Genomic DNA, 23,242 nt, shown 5'->3' with positions numbered 1-23,242 from the left:
CAATTCTATAGCTCTTGCCCTCAAGCTAAAAGAAAAAATTTGTATTTCCTAAAACCACATTTTAGAAAAGGCCATGTATACCCATTAAACATGGTCTAGCACAATTGCTGATGGCATGGGGAAAGGTTCATAATGTTGCTAAGTAAAAAGAAAGTAGGTTGCCAAACTGTCTCTGTAATATGATCCTATTTGAATAAAAATTATTTGTATATATGTGTGGGAAAATCCTGGAAGTATACCTATATATAATAAATCTGGTTTTAAAATATTGTGTACAAACCGGGAGTGGTAGCTGACACCTGTAATCCCAGCACTTTGGGAGGCTGAGGTGGGCAGATCACTTGAGCTCAGGAATTTGAGACCAGCCTGGCCAACATGGTGAAACCCTGTCTCTACTAAAAACACACACACACACAAAAAATTAGCTGGGCGTGGTGGCAGGAGCCTGTAAACCTAGCTACTTGGGAGGCTGAGACAGAGAATTGCTTGAACCCAGGAGGCAGAGGTTGCAGTGAGCCAAGATCGCGCCACTGCACTCCAGCCTGGGCGACAGAGTGACACTCCATCTCAAAAAAAAAAAAAAATTGTGTACAGATATTACAAAATGGATAAAATAAATCTTACTATCTTTCATTTGCTTTTTCATACATTGTTGCCATTCAACAATCTAAATGTGACACTTATTTTTGCCTTTGTACTATGCCAAGGGGTAGAGAATAAATTATATTGTCAACTCTAAAAATTCTAATTTGCCCATGGTTTAATTTCCCTCAGGCTTTATTTTAGGCTTAGGGATGATACTAAATTGTATGATTAGATGAAGTCCCTATACAATGGCTCTCATTCTATATGATTTTTATAAAATATGATCAGAAAATCCAAGCCCCTATAATTTAAGAGAATTTTCAAGAATCAACTTTTTGTTTGTTGGTTTTGAGACAGGGTCTTGCTCTGTTGCTCAGACATGATCATGGCCTATTACAGCCTCAACCTCCTGGCCTCAAGTGATCCTCCCACCTCAGCCTCCTGGGTAGCTGGGATTACAGGCATGAGCCACTACATTCAGCTAATTTTTTTGATTCTTTGTAGAGACAGGCTCTGGCTATGTTGCCCAGGCTTGTCTTGAACTCCTGGGCTCGAGCACGATCCTCCTGCCTTGGCCTCCCAAAGTGCTGGGATTACAGGAGTGAGCCACCAACGCTCAGCCAAGAATCAACATTATTAATGAAGAAAATGACAGATAAGCAAAGCCTCAGGAGATTTGGGGAGGGAAAATGAAATTTGCCAAATCAGATTACATGTTGAATTTGTTAATAGATTTTACTATTAGGTATATTATGTAGGGTGAAAACTATAAGGAGGACAACCTTGGGTTTTCTGATGTAAAGAAACAATTTTAGAAAAAAGGCAGACAGATAAAACAAAGATGGTTTAACTGCCAGAAAGGGATTCTTGTAAAAGAAAAAAAAAAGTCAGTGAATGCTTGATATCTGATATGTTTTCACTACTTTTTATGGAAACGTGAATTCTATTATTATTTAAGATTCATTCCTTGCCAGCAGATAGCAGCCAAATATAAATCCCATCTGAATAACAATAATTACTACTGCTACTACATATTTTAATGAGCATTTACTATGTATACCACATACTGTGCTAAGTGATTTGCATACATTGTTTTCTATAATCCTTACATTTCTTATAGAAAAACATAATGCCTTTAGCAATAATATAGTTGACATATGCCTTATCAAAAGAGCATTTTGGGGGGTTTCCCTTTTAGTTTGATTATAAATAAGTATAATCAATGAAAAATGCATTGCAATTCCACGCAAGTATGAAGTATGTTTGGTTGTTTTGAATAATTTGAAATTTAGGCCACAAATGTAATTCAATCTCTTAGTCAAAAGGTTATTACTTTTTTTTTCCCGAGACAGTCTTGCTCTGTCACCCAGACTAGAGTGCAGTGGCATGATCTTGGCTCACTGCAACCTCCGCCTCCTGGGATCAAGCAATTCTTCTGCCTCAGCCTCCCAAGTAGCTGCGATTACAGGCGCCCAGCACCCCACCCAACTAATTTTTGTATTTTTAGTAGAGACAGGGTTTCACCATGTTGCCCAGGCTGGTCTCGAACTCCTGACCTTGTGATCCACCTGCCTCAGCCTCCCAAAATGCTGAGATTACAGGCGTGAGCCACTGTGCCTGGCCAAGAGGTTATTACTTTTAAAGGTGTTTGTTCCTTATTTTATAAGAATGGCCATATTTAAAGCATACAGATTCAAAACATAATTAAGAACAAATTAATTAGTCCTGGTCCTGGGGGATGAGAATGGGGGAAAAGTCTCGGTTTCTAAAACAAGAAAAAAGCTTCCCTCTCCCCACCTTCCACCAAAATGCCCTTTAGGGCAAACTTCCTGGATTTGTCACTTGGGTTAAATTTATTGGAGAATGTGTATGATACTACCTATTATTACTTTGTGAGAACTTTATTTTTTAAAGTGAGTATTCTGTCTATGCACAATTATTCCCTATTAGCACTTCTTTGCTCTTAATTGAGAATCTATATTCTTGATGTTTGCAGCTTCTGTAGATATCCTATGTAGAGTTCTTTTGGGGGATAAGAATAAGGAATCTTCTGTCCCTTAATCCCATCCTCAGTCCAGAGGCACTTACTTTTCTCAAATGAAGGAATCACAGGCTCACTGGTGCTTGCGTTTGCTATTGGCTCTATTGATGGGCAGTGTAATTCACCATTTCCCATGGAGCAGGAGCAGCAACCTGTATCAATCAAACAGTACGTGAGAGCAGAGCCCAACCAAAACAGAAATGGACAATTTCAAGAGATGCCAAAGAAAACAAAACAAAATCCACTCACACACACTTCCCATGTAGCCTCAATAGTTTTCACATGGTATCTATCCAAAAGTATTCAAATCTTCTCATTCATATACAAAATATAAAAAACTTAATATCATCAAAGTATTGAATGTGGCCAGGCATGATAGCTTACACCTGGTGCTTCGGGAGGCTGAGGTGGGAGGATCACTTGAGGCTAGGAATCTTTTTTTTTTTTTTTGAGGTGGAGTCTCGCTCTGTTGCCCAGACTAGAGTGCAGTGGTGCAATCTCGGCTCACTGCAACCTCCATCTCCCGGGTTCAAGTGATTCTCCCGCTCCAGCCTCCTGAGTAGCTGGGATTACAGGCACCTGCCACCACACCCAGCTAAGTTTTAAATTTTTAGTAAAGATGGGGTTTTACCATGCTGGCCAGGCTGGTCTAGAACTCTCGACCTCAGGAGATCTGCCCGCCTCAGCCTCCCAAAGTGCTGGAATTACAGGCGTGAGCTGCCATGCCCAGCTGAGGCTAGAAATCTAAGACCAGCCTGGGTAATAGAGCAAGACTCTGTCTTTACAAAAAACTTTTTAAAAAATAGCTGGGCATGCTGGCATATGCCTATAGTCCAGCTTCTTGGGAGGATGAGGTGGGAAGATTGCTTGAGTCCAGAAGTTCAAGGTTACAGGGAGCAATGACTGCACCAGTGCTCTCCAGCCTGGGGAAGGAAGGAAGGAAGGAAGGAAGGAAGGAAGGAAGGAGAGGGAGGGAGGGAGGAGGGAGGGAGGGAGGCGAGGGGAGAAGGGGAGGGGGAAGGGAGGGAGGGGAGGGGAGGGGAGGGGAGAGGAAGGAAGGAATGAAGGGAGGTAGGAGAAGGAAGGGAAGGAAGGGAAAGGAAGGAAGGATGAGTAGTAGTTACCAGATACTTGGGCGGGTAGGGGGTGGCAGGGATGGGGTCAACAGGTACAAAGTCACATTAGAGTAAGTTCTAGTGCCCTATCATACAGTATGGTGGCTATAGTCAACAAAAAGATACTGTACATCTCAAAATAGAAGAGAGGATTTTGTATGTTCCTACAAAAAGAAATTATAAATTTTGAAGTGATAGATATGCTGGTTACCCTGATTTGATCATTATACAATGATCTCCAGCCTGGGCAACAGAGCGAGACTCCATCTCAAAAACATAAAAATAACAACAACAACAACAACAACAAAAATGACCAAATAAAGAAATTAGTGAGCTTCGGTTTTAAAGGCTCTGAAGTAAAGGCATGACGAGAAGTGATAACACGAGTGCTGAGTGCGGGTGTGGACCAAAGAATGGAAGGTTCACTGGGTAGCTCAGGCAGCTCCAGGGAGAGGAGGCAGAATAGGCTCGGAGAGGGATGTAACCGGCAGTGGAAGGGCTTGGGCACTAAGTGCAGTTCTTTGGGCGTCATGGGCACTGCAAGGCCCTTGCAGCCTCTGAAGCAGGAGCCTGATGTGGCCAGAGCTCTGTGATGAAGATTAATTTGGCCTTTTCCCTTATAAAACAGACTGGACCAGAGTGACAAGAAACAGGCAGTTTGGTTAGGAGGGAATTACAAGAATCCAGCAGTGAGACTGGAGGCCAAAATGGGGAGATGGGAGATCAGGGGAAGGAGGGGGACCCTGCAGAGGGAGAACTCCATGCCCTAAATGACTAATTCACCTGAAGGGGAAACAGCAGAGATGTTGCTGAGCCGGGAAGTTCTAAAGAATGATGGAACCACTAAAAGAAAGATAATTGTTTAAAAAGGTCCAGTACATTTGAAAAAGAGAACAAGTAAGTGCTGGCCACATATTCAGAAAGATATGTATTTTTTATATGAAGTTTTGCTCTGTCACCCAGGCTAGAGTGCAGTGGCGCGATCTCGGCTCACTGCAACCTCTGCCTCCCGGGTTTAAGCAATTCTGCCTCAGCCTCCCGAGTAGCTGGGTCTACAGGTGTCTGCTACCACAGCCCAGTGATTTTTTGTATTTTTAGTAGAGATGGAGTTTCACCATGTTGGCCAGGCTGGTCTCAAACTCCTGACCTCAAGTGATCTGCTTGCCTCGGCTTCCCAAAGTTCTGGGATTACGGCTGTGAGCCATCACGCCTGGCTGAGATGTAAATAATATATGTGTAGACAGCAGGAAATCTGGGATTGGATCTATATAAAGGGGTCAGGTTAGAGATGTAACATTAGGAACAAAGTACAAAGGGTTCACATTAAAGCCATGGGAACTTACCTATTTCCTGACTCAGAAATTACCAACCTAGGCAGATTTTTTTTTTTGAGACCGTGTCTCTCGCTGTTTCCCAGGCTGGAGTACAGTGGTGCACTCTTGGCTCACTGCAATCTCTGCTTTCCAAGCTCAGGTGGTCCTCCCGCCTCAGCCTCCTGAGTAGCTGGGACTACAGGCATGTGTTACTATGCCTAGCTAATTTTTGTATTTTTTTGTAGAGATGGGTTTTGCCATGTTGCCCAGGCTGGTCTCCAACTCCTGAGCTTAGGCAATTCACCTGCCTCGGCCTTCCAAAGTGCTAGAATTACAGGCATGAACCACTGCGCTCAGCAACATCCTAGGTATAATCTTGATGTATCTTGATGTATACTCAAGGAGATGTGAATAAAGCTGTTCATTAAAGTATTGTTTCTAATAGCAAAATATTTTAAAGCAACGTAATCCATCAGTAAGGAAATTAATAAATAAAATTTGGTATATGCATACAGTTGATTACATCTACAAAATGAATTCAAAAATATTGAGTGCAATAAGACATCTACAGTATAAGATTTATATAAAAATGTAAAAGCATATAAAAATACTATCTATTGTTGATGGAAAACTACACATATTATAAAAGTATAGTAAAATTCTGCTCTGGAAGGATACAATCCAAATTCATAATAGTGGTTGCTTCTGGAGTTAACAGGAATGAAAGATTCTAACAAACATTCTGACTTTATTGGTAAGTTTTATTTCCTTCAAAAAAGAAAACTGGGCCAGGCGTGGTGGCTCATGCTTGTATTCCCAGCACTTTGAGAGGCTGAGGCAGGCAGATCAGTTGAGGTCAGAAGTTCGAGACCAGCCTGGCCAACATGGTGAAAACCCACCTCTACTAAAAATACAAAAATCAGCCAGGTGTGCTGGCACACACCTGTAGTCCCGGCTACTTGGGAAGCTGAAAAGGAAGGATTACTTGAACTCAGGAGGTGGCGGTTGCAGTGTGCCAAGACTGTGCCACTGCGCTCCAGCCTGGGAGACAGAGAAAGACTTTATTTCAAAAGAAGAGAAGAGAAAAACTTTGTTTCAAGAGAAGAGAAGACAAGAGAAGAGAAGACAAGAGAAGAGGAGAGGAGAGGAGAGGAGAGGAGAGGAGAGGAGAGGAGAGAAGAGAAGAGAAGCAACATATAATAAATAAGTTGACAAATTTGATTACAAATCAAGGCACAAAGAAATCTCAGTCCTGAAAGGCTTAGGCAAATACTGAAGTCCTGTCTTAGACTTTTTTTGAGACAGAGTCTTGCTCTGTCACCTGAGGTTGGAGCGCAGTGGCACGATCTTGGCTCACTACAACCTCTGCCTCCCTGGTTCAAGCGATTCTTCTGCGTCAGCCTCTGGAGTAGCTGGGATTACAGGCACCCACCACCACAGCCAGCTAATTTTTGTATTTTTAGTAGAGATGGTGTTTCACCATGTTAGCCAGGCTGGTCTCAAACTCCTGGCCTCGTGATCTACCCGCTTTGGCCTCCCAAAGTGCTGGGATTACAGGTGTGGGCCACTGCACCCAGCCTAGACTTTTTTTTTAAAGACAGGATCATGTCTGTTGCCCAGGCTGGATTGCTGCAGTGTGACCATGGCTCACTGCAGCTTCAACTGCCTGGGCTCAAAAAATCCTCCTGCCTTAGCCTCCTGAGTAGCTAGGACTACAGGTGTGCACTACCACGTACAGTTAATTTTTTTTTTTTTGTAGAGTCAGGGTCTCACTATGTTGCCAGGCTGGTCTTGAACTCCTGGGCTCAAGCAATCCTTCCAAAGTGCTGGGGTTACAGGTGTGAGCAACCATACCCAGGCTTGCCCTAGACTTTTAAAAGCCAGATGCAAAAATTCAGGATTGGAGAGAAACTGTTCAGTAATGTACTGGGGTGGGAGGCAGGTTTTTAGTTGCTCATAAATTCAAGATGAAATCATCAGAGTAAGTTAATGTAATGTTAGACAGAATTAAACGTTTCTTTTCTAAGTAAGGACAGGAATGATTCTCTTTATTCTTCACTCAGTCAACAAGCATTCATCAAATATTGAATGCTTACTGTGTCCTAGGACCATGGTAACTGGAATGCTATATTCAGATATAAGCATCCCATTTTAAGAGGTACACTGAGAAACTAGAATGAATCCTTGGTGTCTCATGCATCTCAAACTTAGAAGGGTCAAATGGAACTCATTATCTTCCCCTACAAATTCTGTTCTCTCTGAATTCTCCTTCTTAGGTAATACCCACAATTACACATTCACTTAAACCAGATTTCTAGAAGTTATTCTCAGTTTTTCTCTTAGCCCTCACTCAGCTTCTAATCAGTTACCAAACCCTGTCAATACAACTTTGCCTGAGTTTGGCCTCACCTGTTTCTCCAATACCTACTGCCCTAGTATAGGCCCCAAAGACTCAACTCTGCCATTATAGCATGAAAGTAGCCATAGATGACATATAAATGAATGAGCATGGCTATGTTTCAATAAAATTATGGACATGAAATTTAAATTTCATGTAGTTTTTAAGAGTCACAAAATATTTGTCTTTTAATTTTTCTTCAACCCTTTAAAAATGTAAAAAACATTTTAGGCTGGGTGCAGTGGGTCACACCTATAATCCCAGCACATTGGGAGGCCAAGGTGGGTGGATCACCTGAGGTCAGGAGTTTGAGACCAGCCTGACTAATATGGTGAAACCCTGTTTCTACTAAAAATACAAAAATTAGCCAGGCGTGGTGGTGTGCGACTGCAGTTCCAGCTACTGGGGAGGCTGAGACACGCGAATGGCTTGAACCCGGGAGGTGGAGGTTACAGTGCACCAAGATTGCACCACTGCACTCCACCCTGGGTAACAGAACGAGACTCTGTGGCAATAAATAAACAAACAAACAAAACATTTTTAGCTGGGGGACCATACAAAAACAGGTGGTGGGCCAGATTTGGCCTATGGACTATAGTTTGCCCAAACCTGACTTACATCATTAATCTGGATTCAAACAGGCCTCCTTTAGTTCATTTTATTGATGGTGCTTGCCTGATACAATATTGTTAAATTAACTTATGTATGTGCTTAGTTTGCTAGTTAGGGCCTTCCTTCAGTTATTACTTTTTTCTATATTCTCAGGTCCAAGGAAGTTTTAGAATTTAACAAAAGTGTATACTCACAATAAGACTTATAAACAAAACTCTAATGAATAATTTTACAAGTGAGTTTGTTGACTGTGATTCAAATTCTTCATTTGACAAGTACTCATGATATTCAAAATAGTTCAAGGAAGTTTCCCTAAAACAAAACATTCAGGATACATGCTACAAAGGCATGTAGCAGTTTCTTTATGTTTAAAGATCAGGCTGGCTCACACCTGTAATCCCAGCACTGTGGGAGGCAGAGGCGGGTGAATCACCTGAGCTCAGGAGTTCAAGACCAGCCTGGGCCACATGGCAAAACCCCATTTCTACTAAAAATACAAAAATTAGCCGGGCATGGTGGCAGGCACCTATAGTCCTAGCTACTCTGGAGGCTCAAGTGGCAGAATGGCTTAAACCCAGGAGGCAGTGGTTGCAGTGAGCTGAGATCATGCCGCTGCACTCCAGCCTGGATGATAGAGCAAGACTCTGTCTCAAATAAATAAAAATAAAATTAAAAAGATCATACTTGTTTCTGGAATAGAGCTTGTAAAAAGTTCTGGTTCATTTATTGGTGCTGGACTCTCCTCAAAAGCAGTATTTCCAGGCTCCACCACTTTGTGGCTCTGAGACTGATCAAAACCTTCATAGCTTCCCGCTTGGGTAGTCCGGTTCATGCACATGAGTGATATGCCAGCTATCAGGATGCTGCAGAATAGGGTGACCGCTGTGGTGATCATCTGCCGACATGAAAAAAAGGTACCAGGTCACTTTTCACAACTTCATCTTGATAATCTTAGGGCACATGTTTTGTTTTGTTTTGTTTTGTTTTGAGATGGAGTCTTGCTCCGTTGCCCAGGCTGGAGTGCAGTCGCGCGATCTCAGCTCACTGCAACCTCTTCCTCCCAGGTTCATGCCATTCTCCTGCCTCAGCCCCCCGAGTAGCTGGGACTACAGGCGCCCGCCACCACGCCCAGATATTTTTTTGTATTTTTAGTAGAGATGGGGTCTCACCATGTTAGCCAGGATGGTCTCAATCTCCTGCGTGATCCGCCCGCCTCGGCCTCCCAAAGTGCTGGGATTACAGGCGTGAGCCACCGCGCCCGGCCATCTTAGGGCACATTTTTGATGGACAATGTATCTCCACAGTTTTAAATACCCTAGAACAGTGGCACTTTTAAAAAGGTAAGTATATATAAGGAATATAAGTTACTTGGAGAGAAATTAGGGTTTGCTTGTAATCACACAAGGTTTTTAGATGCTTCTTTCATTATATAGCAATTGGTTACCAACACAGCCACTGGTTTCCTTTACAAGGTATCCAAATGATTTCTCTCAGATGTTTTCTTTACTTCTAAGTTTCTGCTCACTTTCACGTATAGTTCATGCATACTTCAGTCACTATGATGTTTTTATGGTAATTATATTAAAAATAATTATAGCTAATATTTATTGAGCACTAATCAGATGCCAAGACTAGTCTAAATCTTTTATATGTATAATCTTATTTATTCTCACAAAAATGCAATAAAATCCAAAACTGCAAAACAGAAAAAAGAGTAAGAAATCAAAATTATGTGGAGAAGTTTTTTAAAAACACACACCTTTGGACTCTACCCTTAAAGAATTCTGCAGGTCCCACAAGCCACCTACTCTATAGCTTTTCAAGCATACTTTTCCTAGATATGTTTTGTCCTGAAATTTATATTTATATAGGATTAAGAGTCAAGAATTTGACCTTTATTATCACCGCTAACTTATTAAGTAGTTTTAAATTAATCACTCTTTTCTCCAGCAGAGGAAACACAATTCCTAAGTATGATTGAGAACATTCAATGAGTTTTAAGCAGTTAGAAATCTTCAGCTAAAAATGGACTTAGACATGTAAAACGTTAATGTTCTAGGTGAGACAAAGTGATATAGAATCACCAATCTGATATGCAATAAATTGAAATAGATTTTCAAAGTTAATTTTAATGTAAGTCTAACAAGGCACATTAACAAGCTAAAAGGAGATATTCACAAGAACAGAACTGCCGATAAACTCTTCCCACCTGTTCTTTTCCATAAAAGAAGGCTGAGTCAATGCTATCTCCATTGTGTTTTCCAGTTATCAAAAGAACACCAACAAGGAGAGCAGGAATTCTGCAATCACAAGGGTTATTGGGAGAGAAAAAGAAAGGATGAATAGTAACTGTGTATATGGAAAGGTGTAAGCAAACAGAGAACTACCAACTTACCCCCAGCCAGATATTATGATGATTCCAACAGGAATTTGTACCCTCTCTCGCTTTTTCAAAAGAAACAAAGAAATTGCTAGAAGGCCTAAGAATAAGAAGATTGAAAGAGAGACAGTTACTCAACATTGATCAGACTTCATGAAACTTTATTTCCTTTTTACTTTTTTAAACCAAGCTTATTTCATAGTAGTCTGTGATTTTTGCTTTAGAATTTATTCCTTCTAAATAAATGCTATTCTCAATATTTTGAAGCAAGTTTTAATTCAAAATCATTCATTGTTTCCCTCATATATTGTTTCTTTACTCAATTCTTTTTATCTGTGAGGATTTGTTTTATTTTCTCTCTGGTTTTGTTTGTTTGTTTGTTCTTTTGGATAGGGTCTCGCTCTGTTGCCCAGGCTGGAGTGCAGAGGTGTGATCACAACTCCCTGCAGCCTTGACCTTCAGGGTTCAAGTGATCCTTCCACCTCAGCCTCCTGAGTAGCTGGGACCGCAGCCACATGCCACCATGACTGGCTAAATATTTTTTTTTGTAGAGACAGAGTCACGGCATGTTGCCCTAGCTGGTCTTGAACTCCAGAGCTTAGTGGGTCCTCCCACCTCTGCCTCCCAAAGTGCTGGGATTACAGGCATGAGTCATTGTGTGTGGAGAAGTATTTCTTTCCAAAAGCCCTAATTATTTTATTGTTTTGACTCGTGTGTTTGGAATTTAAGTATAATTGAAAAACTTTTTTTTTTTCTTTAGACAGAGTCTTACTCTGTTGCCCAGGCTGGAGTTCAGTGGCATGATCTTGGTTCACAGCAACCTCTGCCTCCTGGGTTCAAGCAATTTTCATGCCTTAGCCAAATGAGTAGTTAGGATTACAGATGTGCACCACCATGTCAGGCTAATTTTGTATTTTTAGTAGAGATGGGCTTCACCATGTTGCCCATGCTGGTGTTGAACTCCTGGCCTCAAGTGATCCACCCACCTAGGCCTCCCAAAGTTCTGGAATTATAGGCATGAGCCACTGGGTCCAGCTGAAAAACATTTTCTAACTGAATACAGAACAATTCTAAAAATAAAAACACCCCCCTCTTCTGGTGCTAAGAAGTATGGGCAACTCTTACCCAGGTTACGTTTTTAGAAAACGTCCTAAGTGTAATGATAGTGCTTAATACAAACACACACTGAATTTAATACAAACACAAATATTTTGAAGTTCTTAAACTTTCCTTACAACTTATATGTAATTATGTATACAAGTAACATTTTATCTAATAAATTCTACATAGTTATAGGATCTTAGAACTTTAAAGTTGAAAAGGGACCTCTATTTTAAATTAGCACCTTCATTTTATAGATGTGGAAATGACAGTTTGCCCAAGTCATATAGCCAGCAGAGGGCAGAGTGGGACTAGAAACCTAGCCTCTTTACACAAGCTAAATTATTTGTTTCTTGAATCAGTTTCTCAAACTCAGATTTGTGGACCCCTAGGGTGCCTAAGACATATTCTTCAGGATCTGGGAATTTCTATGAGAAATTTTAAATCTTTCTTTTTTTTTTCCAATGGTAGTCAGCTGTGTATCCACCTTGTAACCAACATGCGGTCTCACGATTTCAGAATTTACACTGGGTTTATTTTAATTTTATTTTAGAGATGGGGGTCTCACTCTGTTGCCCAGGTTGGGGTGCAGTGGCACAATCATAGCTCAAAACTCTGGGCTCAAGGGATCCTCCTGCCTCAGCCTCCTGAGTAGCTGGGACTACAGGCATGTAGTCCAGCATGCCCAGCTAATTTTCACATTTGTTATAGAGAGAGGGTCTTACTATGCTGCCCAGGCTAGTCTCGAACTCCTGACCTCAAGCAATCCTCCTGCCTGGATCTCCCAAAGTGTTGGGATTACAGGCAGGAGCCACTGTGCCTGGCCAGAGCTTACAGTGGATTTTATATTAAGTTTGAGTCAAGTGAAGGCCAAATGATATTACAACACACAGTCCAAATGAAGTGGTAGTTTGAAGAAAGAATATCAGTGAGATAACAAGGTCAAAACCCCACATACGGAAGTAAAGGCAAGGCAAAAAAGCCATAGCAGTGAGTTCCATTTTATGTTTCAAGCTATGATTTACAATAGCAAAACAAGATCCTTTGTCGTGTTAATTGATGTTGCTAATTAGAATTACTGGGTTTGTAGTTTTGCTTGAATAGAATCTGTGAATTTGCTTTGGTTTTAGAATTGCATATTAGCTGTATATAAAGAATACATACCTAGATTTAAGATTGTACAGATAAAATAACACTGTGCTAGATTTAATATAAATTGACATTGAAGTCCTTGAGAATTGGTTTTCTTTACCACTATTCTTCCCTCAATCCATTTGTACACTGTATAGTTGCAGTGCCAGGGAAACAAGTAACCAATCACGAAAGGGTACCATCTGTGTTACAGTAGCAAAAGCAGTCTTTAAAATTCTAATGTGCATCACTCCTGCCTTGTGAAAAGAACTATATACAAACAGGCAGAATCCAGCTAGCCCTGGATCTCTCACTGAAGAAGCTGTGAGAGCTCCTGCCTAAATCAGTCTAATTTTTTGGGCCTATTTCTCAGTTTGCAAAATGAAGGATTTAAATTAGACCAGTGTTTCCTAAGGTGTAGAGATTATAGGTGTCACAAAGGTGAAAATGTTTTGACTGGTTAAGCGTTTATTTTAAAGTGTATTTGAAAAAAATAATTAACAAATGAAACCTGGGATTTTATTGATATAAGGCTCAACTGATTAAAGTTTTTTTAAAAAGTAAATCAATTTTAAGGAAAAAAGAACAAGTAGTATGCAGTTATGGCAAAATTGTGAGAATGGTATGAAAATGAGTAAAACTAAAATGATTGAATGGGATGACTTAAAATGACATTTTCAGGTCTAAAATTCTGTCATAGCATAATAATCTCATGGTTAAAGGGCACCTTTATTGGGTTTTGGGAATTCAGAACAACTTCTTTGAATAGACATTGGCATGCATGCTTGAAGAGGGTTTCAGAGATACTTAGGACATTTTAATTGATTGATCTAGTTGCTGCTCTCTTATTCTGATTATAAAGTTAACCTGAATAAACCTAGTTATTAGAGATCAAGTTGGTCCATCGATATTTTGAAATATAAACTCTTAGGCTCTTTTAATTTGACATTGCATAAAAACCCATGCTATGCAAGATGTACTTGCCTTTAAGAAGCACAAACCATCTTCTGTTTGTGCTGAATTTTTCATTCCGTGATTCCTCACCACATTGTTGCTTCACTTCAAAAGGCTGTTGACTGAAATGGGACCTGCTTTTGATCCTGAAGGCATGAAATCAAAGGGCCATCCTTTGCAGTCACTTCCTGACACCTGCCTCCTACCATTCTAGTATTTCCTTTTATGTGCCATTTTACAGGTTCAAATTTGTAGGATGAATACAAAAGAGCCACACAGAATTTTTCACAAACGTACCAGAATGTATGCATCCATATAAATATTATACTTCAAAACAGCAATGTGCTATAACATTTTGAATATCCTTTTTGGAGCCAGTTGAAATGAGAAACAGTCTTTCTCACTGGGTCCTTTTCTATTTCCATACCCTTTTATTCCCCTCGTTTTCTTGTTCTCTTATTACCTCTAATCCTTCTATTTAATAACTAACATAGTTCCGTCTCATTTTTGTCCTCAAAATAACTCTGTAAGGTGCTGTAACCCAGTTTTACAGATGAGGAAACTGAGGCTTCAAAAGTTAAGTAATTTGCGTGAGGCAGAGCCAGAATTTCCCTGTTCAGCAGGACTCGATAGTGAGCTCTGGAACACACCTCATGCATCTTGCCCATTCCCTCCTTTCTCCATCTGCCTCCAGTATCTTCCCTCTTGTCTCCAAAAGGGAGCAGCACTGACAGCAGCCTAGAGCCACAGGTCCTGGGGAAAAGGACCATGTGACTAGACAAGGCCCTAAGCCCAGGCAGGACTAGACTACATTAGGAAACAGAACTCAGCTTTGCCGACGGCCTCTGTGGGTGGGCTGATCTGCCTCAGGGCATGCCTTGATCTTGTACAACCAGACTTCAAATAGATCACTAGAAGCTCAGGTTATTAGGAATGGGGTGGGGTGGGGAACAGACCTCAATTTTCATTCCTAATCCAACTCACCTGTCCACAGGTAGGTGCTATAGAGGGAGCTGTACAATAGAACAAACACCAAAATTTGTCCAACAAAATTTTTTTCTTTAACAAAATTCCATATCATCATTCCAGCACAGACAATAGACTAAGGAAAGAATTATTAAAAGACTTTGTAAATAGCTAAGAAAACCATATAATTCAATACCGCAACAGAAAATTCCAATTAAGCCAGCCATATTCATCTTTCATTCACAGCAAATATAATTATTCATTTAAAATTGTTTTGTGAATAATTTTCAAGTATTACACACGACTTATACTAAAACTTCAAACTTTATGTTAAAAATCCAGTTTATACCAGAGCCTTTGACAATATACATATTCAATTGAAACAGATGACTACATTCTAAATGTTAATCTTACACCTGTATTTAGTAATGGCTTATATTAAAATTGCTAAAGTTCTTTCTATTATAATTTGAGACATGCAAAGATTAATTAGAAAAATAAGATTGTGAAAGTTCAATTATTAATGATTAAATTGTTTCTATTAAAAAATGCAAAGTTATCATCAAATGCCATTATTAGCCTCAACTTTAGATAGTTTAAGACATTTTGCAATATTAAGTATGTTAGGCATCTACTAATTGTAATCAAACTGTAATTGACTGCATTTGGTAATACTTCTGACTTCATAACTGGAAAAACCTAGCAAAGTTATTTTCTCCTCTACAGTAGAATAATCCATTAGAAAAGCATAGTTCTAAATACCAGTAGTTTCACTAACCTGAGCAATGAGTAAATTAGTTGTAAGCATATGAGGAAGCTGTTTATACTTCTTACTCAAAAGAAGAATAGCCAGAGACCAGACCTTGAAGACAAAAGGTTCAAAAGTTATTCACGTTTCTTAATCTTTACAATTACTTATTAAATAACACAATGATTAGCCTCTTTAAATAACCTTCTTTGTCCTGGTTCAGAAAGAATTTCCAATATTTTACTTAATCTGTCTAGTTCCAAAAAGGTAAATTATTATAGCCAATGTAAAATAACAAGCGTGGAGAGATCCCATAATAAATTAACTCTCCAAAAATTACAGGGTCTTTAAGAACTAATGCGGCCAGGCATTGTGGCTCATGCCTGTAATCTTAGAACTTTGGGAGGCCAAGGTGGGTGGATCACCCGAGATCAGGAGTTTGAGACCAGCCTGGCCAACATGGTGAAACCCCGTCTCTACTAAAAATACAAAAATTAACCGGGTGTGGTGGCGGGTGCCTGTAATCCCAGCTATTTGGGAGGCTAAGGCAGAAGAATTGCTTGAACCTGGGAGGCGGAGGTTGCAGTGAGCCAAGATTACGGTTTAGCCTGGGTGACAGAGCAAGACTCCATCTCAAAAAACAAAACAAAACAAAAAACTAAAGCCTTGGCCAGGTGCAGTGGTTCACACCTGTAATCCCAGCACTTTGGGAGGCTCAGACAGGGAGATCACTTGAGGTTAGGAGTTCGAGACCAGCCTGACCAACATGGCGAAACCCCACCTCTACTGGGTGTGGTAGTGCATGCCTGTAATCCCAGCTGCTTGGGAGACTAAGGGAGGAGAACTGCTTGGACCCAGGAGGCAGAAGTTGCAGTGAGCCAAGCAGAGATCATGTCACTGCACTCCAGCCTGGGCGATAGAGGGAGGCTCTGTCTCAACAAAAAAGAACTAATCCCTTGACCAGGGCCATGTTCTAACTATGCCTACCTTCCATGTCTGAGGTGGGACACAGGGTCACAGACAACTATTCAAGCTTTAGTGGGAGATAGTTATAATAATGCACTATTCTAAGTTTTCTTCCTTTCCCATCTCCACCATATTGTCTCATGGGATATCTCAATGGCAGGCTGTTTTACTTCAAACAACACATACCACCCACCTTTAAGATTAATCATCTTACATTCCTCATTTTTTATTCTTTTTGTGTGTGTGAGACAGAGTCTTATTGAAGTGCAGTGGTGTGATCTCGGCTCACTGAAACCTCCGCCTCCCAGACTCAAGTGACTCTTGTGCCTCAGCCACCCAGGTAGCTGGGATTACAGATGCACACCACCATGCCTAACTAATTTTATATTTTTAGTAGAGATGGGGATTCTCCATGTTGGCCAGGCTGGTCTTGAACTCCTGGCCTCAAGTGATCTGCCTGCCTCTGCCTCCCACAGTGCTGGGATTACAGGCGTGAGCCACGGTGCCAGATCACATTCCTCATATTTTAAAGGATTGGGCTTCCATTCTACCTACATAGTGGCCAGGTAAGTATCCTGACTGATTTCCTTCTTTCCTTATTGCCAACTGAAATGTATATGGTCTCTTTCCCCAAACTGCCCTGTTATGAATGGGTGTAGCAGATTTTAAGAATATGTGACAGAGGTAGAATTTCTTTAAAATTAATCACACATTTATTTGTTACCAATATACATATTCATCCCCCACCTCCTTTCCTTTAACTGTACACATTGTCTTTTTTTTTTCAGCCAGAATATCCGTAGTTTTCCTAACATGAAATCAATAGGTCATTTGATCTGTAAGATACTCTAGCTGTTATATACTTAATTATTTAATTTTAGTTAGACATATTCAGCTTGAGAAGTAACCAAAAGTTTCCTTAACATTAAATAGGCCATTGGACTTGAACTCAAAGATACCTTCTGACCCCATGATTCCAGAACAGCTAGGAATTCTATAGTGATTCATCATTTGAAGAATGCTTTTTACATATATTATTTCATTTAGTCCCTTAAAAATCCCATGGAAATATGTGAAATTATTGTCATTATTTTATGCTGGAAAACAGAAGTTTAGAGAGGGTAAGGTAACTCCACAGGGACATGCAGCTAGTTTGTGAGAGGGCCAGGAATAAAATCCAGGTCTGACTAAATCTCATGTCTTGTCTGCTGTAGAACTCTAACTCCCAAAAGGAAAGACAAAACTCAGTTAATCAGAAAGATGATATTATATTTTATGGGCAGGCTTTAGCTTTCTTTATTTCATAAGAAACTAGATTTTTAAATCCCTTTCTATCAACAATCTATTCTCAAAACTCACTCTGTGGTTTCCATTCATTTTGGCATGCAAGGTGCTTACCAAGGAGATCAGGCTGACAATACTTATATCAAAACTAACATTCTGGATGGCATATGCCAATGGCTTAGGGTCCATAGTGGGAAAGGTCAGTAACCAGGCAGAAACATACATGATGGGAGCAGACACAAACGTGCTTATCACCATCCCTGAGGTTATCTGCAAAAATGAAATTAAATGGAGGAGTTATAATCTCAATTAAACGATATTTTAAACTTTAAATAACCATGGCACACTAAAGCATTCTACAATAAAAATGAGACACAGTAAAGATATTATAAAATCCAGCATGTTATCCAATACCATACTTCCCCTGTCTGAGAATCCTTAATAGAAAATACAATTAAGTTACCTTGGTTCCTCTTCTAATCTATGCTTAATTTATATCCATGCATAATAAATACTAGAAATTCCACTGTTGATGGTTAGTTATCCTCTAGGTTATAGAAAGTAAAACATAGCAATGATATAAATAAACCTATTTCACAAACTATACAGCAAAAAAAAGGAATTCAGAAAAAGAAAATTACCATGCAAATATTTATTTTACAGATTAAATAACAGAATTGACCTCCATTAAACAACTTAGTTCCTTCATATTATATTTAAAAATCATTTACTCTGATGCACACTGTTAATAATTTGGTGTCGATTTTATCTATCTGCTGCAGTTGATTATGTGGTATTTTGCATCTGGTGCTTGAAATTATCAATGAATAAAATAGGCATTTTTTTCTTCAAAATGTCAAAGTTACCCTTCTGTAAATAATTTTTAGGTTTCTGTATAAGTACAGAAATAAAATAGTTAAAACTAAAAAAAAACTAATAAAAAAAGTCATGGCTGACTAAAGACCCCAGATTAAATGACTGTTGTTACATTATGTTACATGATGCCTATTTCCTTATAATGAGATAGCTTATAGACACCAAATTCTCATAAAAAATAGTGTTGCTTGCTCTATCACCCAGGCTGGAGTGCAGTGGTACAATCTTAGCTCACTGCAACCTCTGCCTCCTAGGTTCAAACAAATCTTGTGCCTCAGCCACCCGAGTAACTGGGATTACAGGCCTCTACCACCACACCCAGCTAAGTTTTGTATTTTCAGTAGAGACAGAGTTTCACCATGTTGGCCAGGCTGGTCTTGAACTCCTGGCCTCAAGTGATCTGCCCACCTCAGCCTCCCAAAGTGCGGGGCCTCATAAAGAACAACATTGCTTTCTATGTCTAGAAATTAAAAATGGGCTGGGCATGGTGGCTTATGCCTGTAATCCCAGCACTTTGGGAGGCCGAGGCAGAAGGCAGGAGTGTGAAATCAGCCTGGGGCAACATAGTGAGACTTCCGTCGTCTCTATTTTTTCATTTTAAAAAAGAATTTTAAAAAATTAAAATGAATTTTAAAATTTGTTTCTACTAAACACACAAACTTAGAAAGTGCTATAAACATACAATTTCTACTTCCATGTTGAACTGTGTTGCAAAGATAGCCACTCCTGGTGCTACAGGAAAGACGCCATACAGAAATGCATAATTTGATAAACTTGTATGGTTCACCACATTGTCGCCTTTGTCCAAGAGTTCCACCATTTCTCTGCACAGAAGTGGCAGCACCAGACTGAAGAAAAAAGAAAAACATCATTTACTTGATATGAAAGCATGGTGGTCCCCAGTAGCAGGCTGCTCTGGTGAATTTGGAGTCAGGTTCTCCTGCCCAGAAGGTATGTCTATTTGCATGCACACATTCTATGCATGTCTACCTGGGCACATTTTGTTGAAAGAATCAAGAATTCAATTTGAAGTCATTTAAAGTGTAACAATATTCTGGAAATACCTCACACATCAGGGATTAGGAGGGAAAAAAAGATTTTTTTGATTCTACAAATAATTTTTTTTTTGCCAAAAGATCATAAAAGTTGCAATTCTAGCTACTTTCTTGCTTCCTCTTTCGGTTTACTGAAATGTTCAAAGAAAGAAAGAAGGTTGACAATCTGCATAAAAACTTTCAAAAGAATTACTAAACTCTTTCTCTTTCTTTCAAAGTATTCTAGAGAGAGAGAAACTCCTTTTCTGAAAGAAAAAAAAAAAGCTGAACTTTATCATGATTAGGGGTTGAAATGGTTCAGTTAATAACAACATTGCTTAATAAGATTCTAAAATACTGCCGGGCGTGGTGGCTCAAGCCTGTATTCCCAGCACTTTGGGAGGCCAAGGCAGGTGGATCATGAGGTCAGGAGTTCAAGACCAGCCTGGCCAATATGGTGAAACCCCATCTCTACTAAAGATATAAAAAATTAGCCGGGCATGGTGGTACGTGCCTATAATCCCAGCTACTCGGGAAGCTGAGGCTGGAGAATCACTTGAACCCGGGAGGTGGAGGTTGCAATGAGCTGAGATCATGCCATTGTACTCCAGCCTGAGTGACAGAGCAAGACTCCAGCTCAAAAAAAAAAAAGATTCTAAAATCCTGTAGAAAAATAGATATCGTCAAGTAGCTCTTCATCTTTGTAAATACAAAAAAAAAAAAAATCAGCAAAGGAACTAAAACAACTGAGATGGAGCAGAAAACTAGTGAAATGCAGACCTGTTGAAGAGCCAATTATTAAACAAATCCTTCAGGATTCCATAGAAACTGCAAATCCACAGTAGCTGAGCAAATGGGGCTCTCCTTTAAAATCAGCAAGACCAAGATTGGTAACATTTTCACAGCAGCACCTAGCAAGGCGCTCTGGGATGGAGTAAAGCACTACTTTTATCTGTATTTTTTTAATTAAAAAACTTAAATATCTAATAAGTATCAAAGACCCCCTGAAAATCTTTAAAATTAGAATATTTAAATTTTACTGATAAGCAGAAGTTGATAATACCATTATTGTTAAAACTATACTTATTACTTCGGCAATACTAATACTTTGTTTCTGAAGAGCATGACATCACCATAAATAATTTTCAGTATTTATATTCATTATTATTATTATGAAAATATAAATATTAGGTTATGTTGCACTGGTCTCATGAATATAACTGTCTATACATGAGGGGAATGCCATAGTTAAGTATGCTTCAAGTACTTTGGGATAATCTTGCAGTAAAATTATGTCACCTGCACTATCAAGTACAACTCCATGGCTAATGGACCAAGTAAGCTGAAGAACTATTAACTAAGAAGTTGAGGCTGGGCACGGTGGCTCATGCCTGTAATCCCAGCACTTTGGGAGGCCGAGGTGGACAGATCACCTGAGGTCAGCAGTCTGAGACCAGCCTGGCCAACACGGTGAAATCCCGTCTCTACTAAAAATACAAAAATCAGCCAGTTGTGGTGGCAGGCACCTGTAATCCCAGCTACTTGGGAGGCTGAGGCAGGAGAACTGCTTGAACCTGGGAGGCGGAGATTGCAGTGAGCCAAGATCGCGCCACTGCACTCCAGCCTGGGTGACAGAGCGAGACTCTGTTTCAAACAAAAACAACAAGAACAACAACAAAGAAGTTGGTGAGCACTTTTCATTTGGCAAGCCAGGATCATATGGCTGATAATAATCATTCATATTGACTTAGCTATATTTAGAAAGTTTGGCCAACCTCAGAACTACAAAATGCTTTTCCCAAATTCATGAAAAAAAGTTTGTGTTAGAAATTATTGTTCTGGTTGTTACTAAGATGCTTTTGTCTTTAGGATCTTTATGGATTGGGAAAAGTCAGAAATGCTGCAAAATTTATTTCAAAATACTGTCAAACTGGGACATGAGGAGATACTGAGTAAATTTTACATAAAAGCTGAAGGGAAACCCATCATCTTTATCCTCTGACAGTAAAATGGAAAGAATAAGCTACAAGGAATAAGGAAATGACTTTCCTCAATACACCAACATCACATTTTCCTTTATCTCACAACTATTCTACAGGGAGAGGTTATTAATAGTCAAAGGGGAAAATGGTTGCAGACATACCGCTGACGAATTGGCTAAATACGGCTTTCAAAAAGTACAATTCTAAAGTTAAGTAAGTGATACTTACAGTTTAGCTGTGATGAGAAGAATTAGTACAACAAACGCTGACTTCTTCAGTCTCTTTATTTTTCCTACCATCGTGAGACCAAGGTAAAATAGGGCTGATCCAGAAAAAGAATTTCCAAGTCCATCAAGAAAATTTTCGACATATACAGGTACCTTTCGATCAAGAATAAAATTGAAGGCGATGCCAATGAAGACCATAAATACTATTGGGTTCTGTAATACACGCAGGAGTCCAAGTCCCACAATTTTTACTTTATTTTGAGAAGCATTTTGAGTGTCTTTCCACTTTTGGATTTCACAGAAGATAAACCCTATAGGGTTTAACATCATAAGAGATATTGGTGCCACCAAATAAATGTACTGGAGATATTCTGGGTATGTAGTTTGATATAAAGCTTCAACTGCAAAACAAGAATATTGATTTTTAAATGACCACAGAAATATAGATAAGTGTTATGTATATAACATTTTCTGTACTTTATAGCAATGATAAATCTGAAATTTTCAAAATGACCCAAATAGCCTATTTTGGAAAAGTACATTTTAGTAATAAATCTGAAAAAAGAAAATGTAATAAATATCATATAGCTTATAAAATGATAACCAAGTTTACACATTATTTTAAACCTAATTTTAACCATCTAAGGGTTAAAATTAGTCTCCAAAATGGGCAGAATTGTAGAATTTTAGAAGAAACAATTCAAAGTAAAAATCTAGGGACAAACTAAACATTTAAGTAGTAATAGCAAAAATGTGTTTATTGGTATCCATGGAGAGAGCAGTTTTACTGGAGTGGTAAGAGAAAGAAGTCAGATCACAGAGGGTTGAGGAGAGAGTAGGAGTTATTTAAGGAACTAAAAAGGAGCACAGATGTGACAGAGTCCACGCTGTGTAAGAAAAGAAATGAAGATGGGAGATGTTTGGAGGCCTCTAGGAATTAGGGGCAGTTGGAAGTGCAGGAGTTCAGAGTAAAACAGGTAATGAGCTACTGAGTTAAATATTTTCCAGATGACAAGGTCCAGAATGTGGCTATGGGACTTAGTGGCTGAACTGGACTAAAGGAAAACATCACTGGAGATGAGGAGGTCAAGGAAATGACGGGGCAGAGAATTTCATGGTAGTTCACAAGATAATGACAAAACTTGGGATAAAGGTGAATGAGGGGGAATGCCCAGAATGAGGTCAGCAGGTTAACAGCAGACGGGATGAGTGGTCTAGCCAGAAAGCATGAACCTCAAAGTAGTTTTTAACAACAGAGCAGAGGGATAGTCTAGCAATGGTCCGCAGTAGCTGTGAGGATGCCAGTCCTACCTTCCATTGCTCATGTGGCAATGGGAAAATAAACATCTCCATTTGAGAGGAATGAAAACGAAAGAATGCCTTCAAAGAAAACCAGTGGAGATACTTAAGGAGTAGAGATAGAAAGGTGGATCTTACAATGCTTGGGAGGGAAATACAGTAGAGTCACATCAATGCACATTTAATTAACACAAATTCAACCATACCCTCTTGGGAAAACAAAAGCTTCA

General features: G+C 39.5%; 1 protein-coding gene across 1 annotated transcript in view; it reads right to left on the bottom strand.

The window, feature by feature from the left end:
• GPR155 (G protein-coupled receptor 155) overlaps positions 1 to 23,242 on the bottom strand; it is a 51,494-nt gene that overhangs the window by 19,624 nt on the left and 8,628 nt on the right. Inside the window, exons 3-11 of the mRNA XM_017856963.1 lie at positions 21,715 to 22,114; positions 19,153 to 19,318; positions 17,709 to 17,864; positions 15,375 to 15,458; positions 14,615 to 14,732; positions 10,460 to 10,544; positions 10,274 to 10,364; positions 8,749 to 8,959; positions 2,674 to 2,778 (exon numbers count right to left, since the gene is read on the bottom strand). Of these exons, the coding sequence (XP_017712452.1) occupies positions 2,674 to 2,778; positions 8,749 to 8,959; positions 10,274 to 10,364; positions 10,460 to 10,544; positions 14,615 to 14,732; positions 15,375 to 15,458; positions 17,709 to 17,864; positions 19,153 to 19,318; positions 21,715 to 22,114 (1,416 nt within the window). The remainder of the gene's footprint in view (positions 1 to 2,673; positions 2,779 to 8,748; positions 8,960 to 10,273; positions 10,365 to 10,459; positions 10,545 to 14,614; positions 14,733 to 15,374; positions 15,459 to 17,708; positions 17,865 to 19,152; positions 19,319 to 21,714; positions 22,115 to 23,242) is intronic.

The sequence above is a fragment of the Rhinopithecus bieti genome, unplaced genomic scaffold (assembly GCF_001698545.2).
Source record: "Rhinopithecus bieti isolate Rb0 unplaced genomic scaffold, ASM169854v2 scaffold_43749, whole genome shotgun sequence".
In the NCBI taxonomy this organism is placed as follows: Eukaryota; Metazoa; Chordata; class Mammalia; order Primates; family Cercopithecidae; genus Rhinopithecus; species Rhinopithecus bieti.
This window is presented reverse-complemented; position numbering and strand designations above follow the sequence as displayed.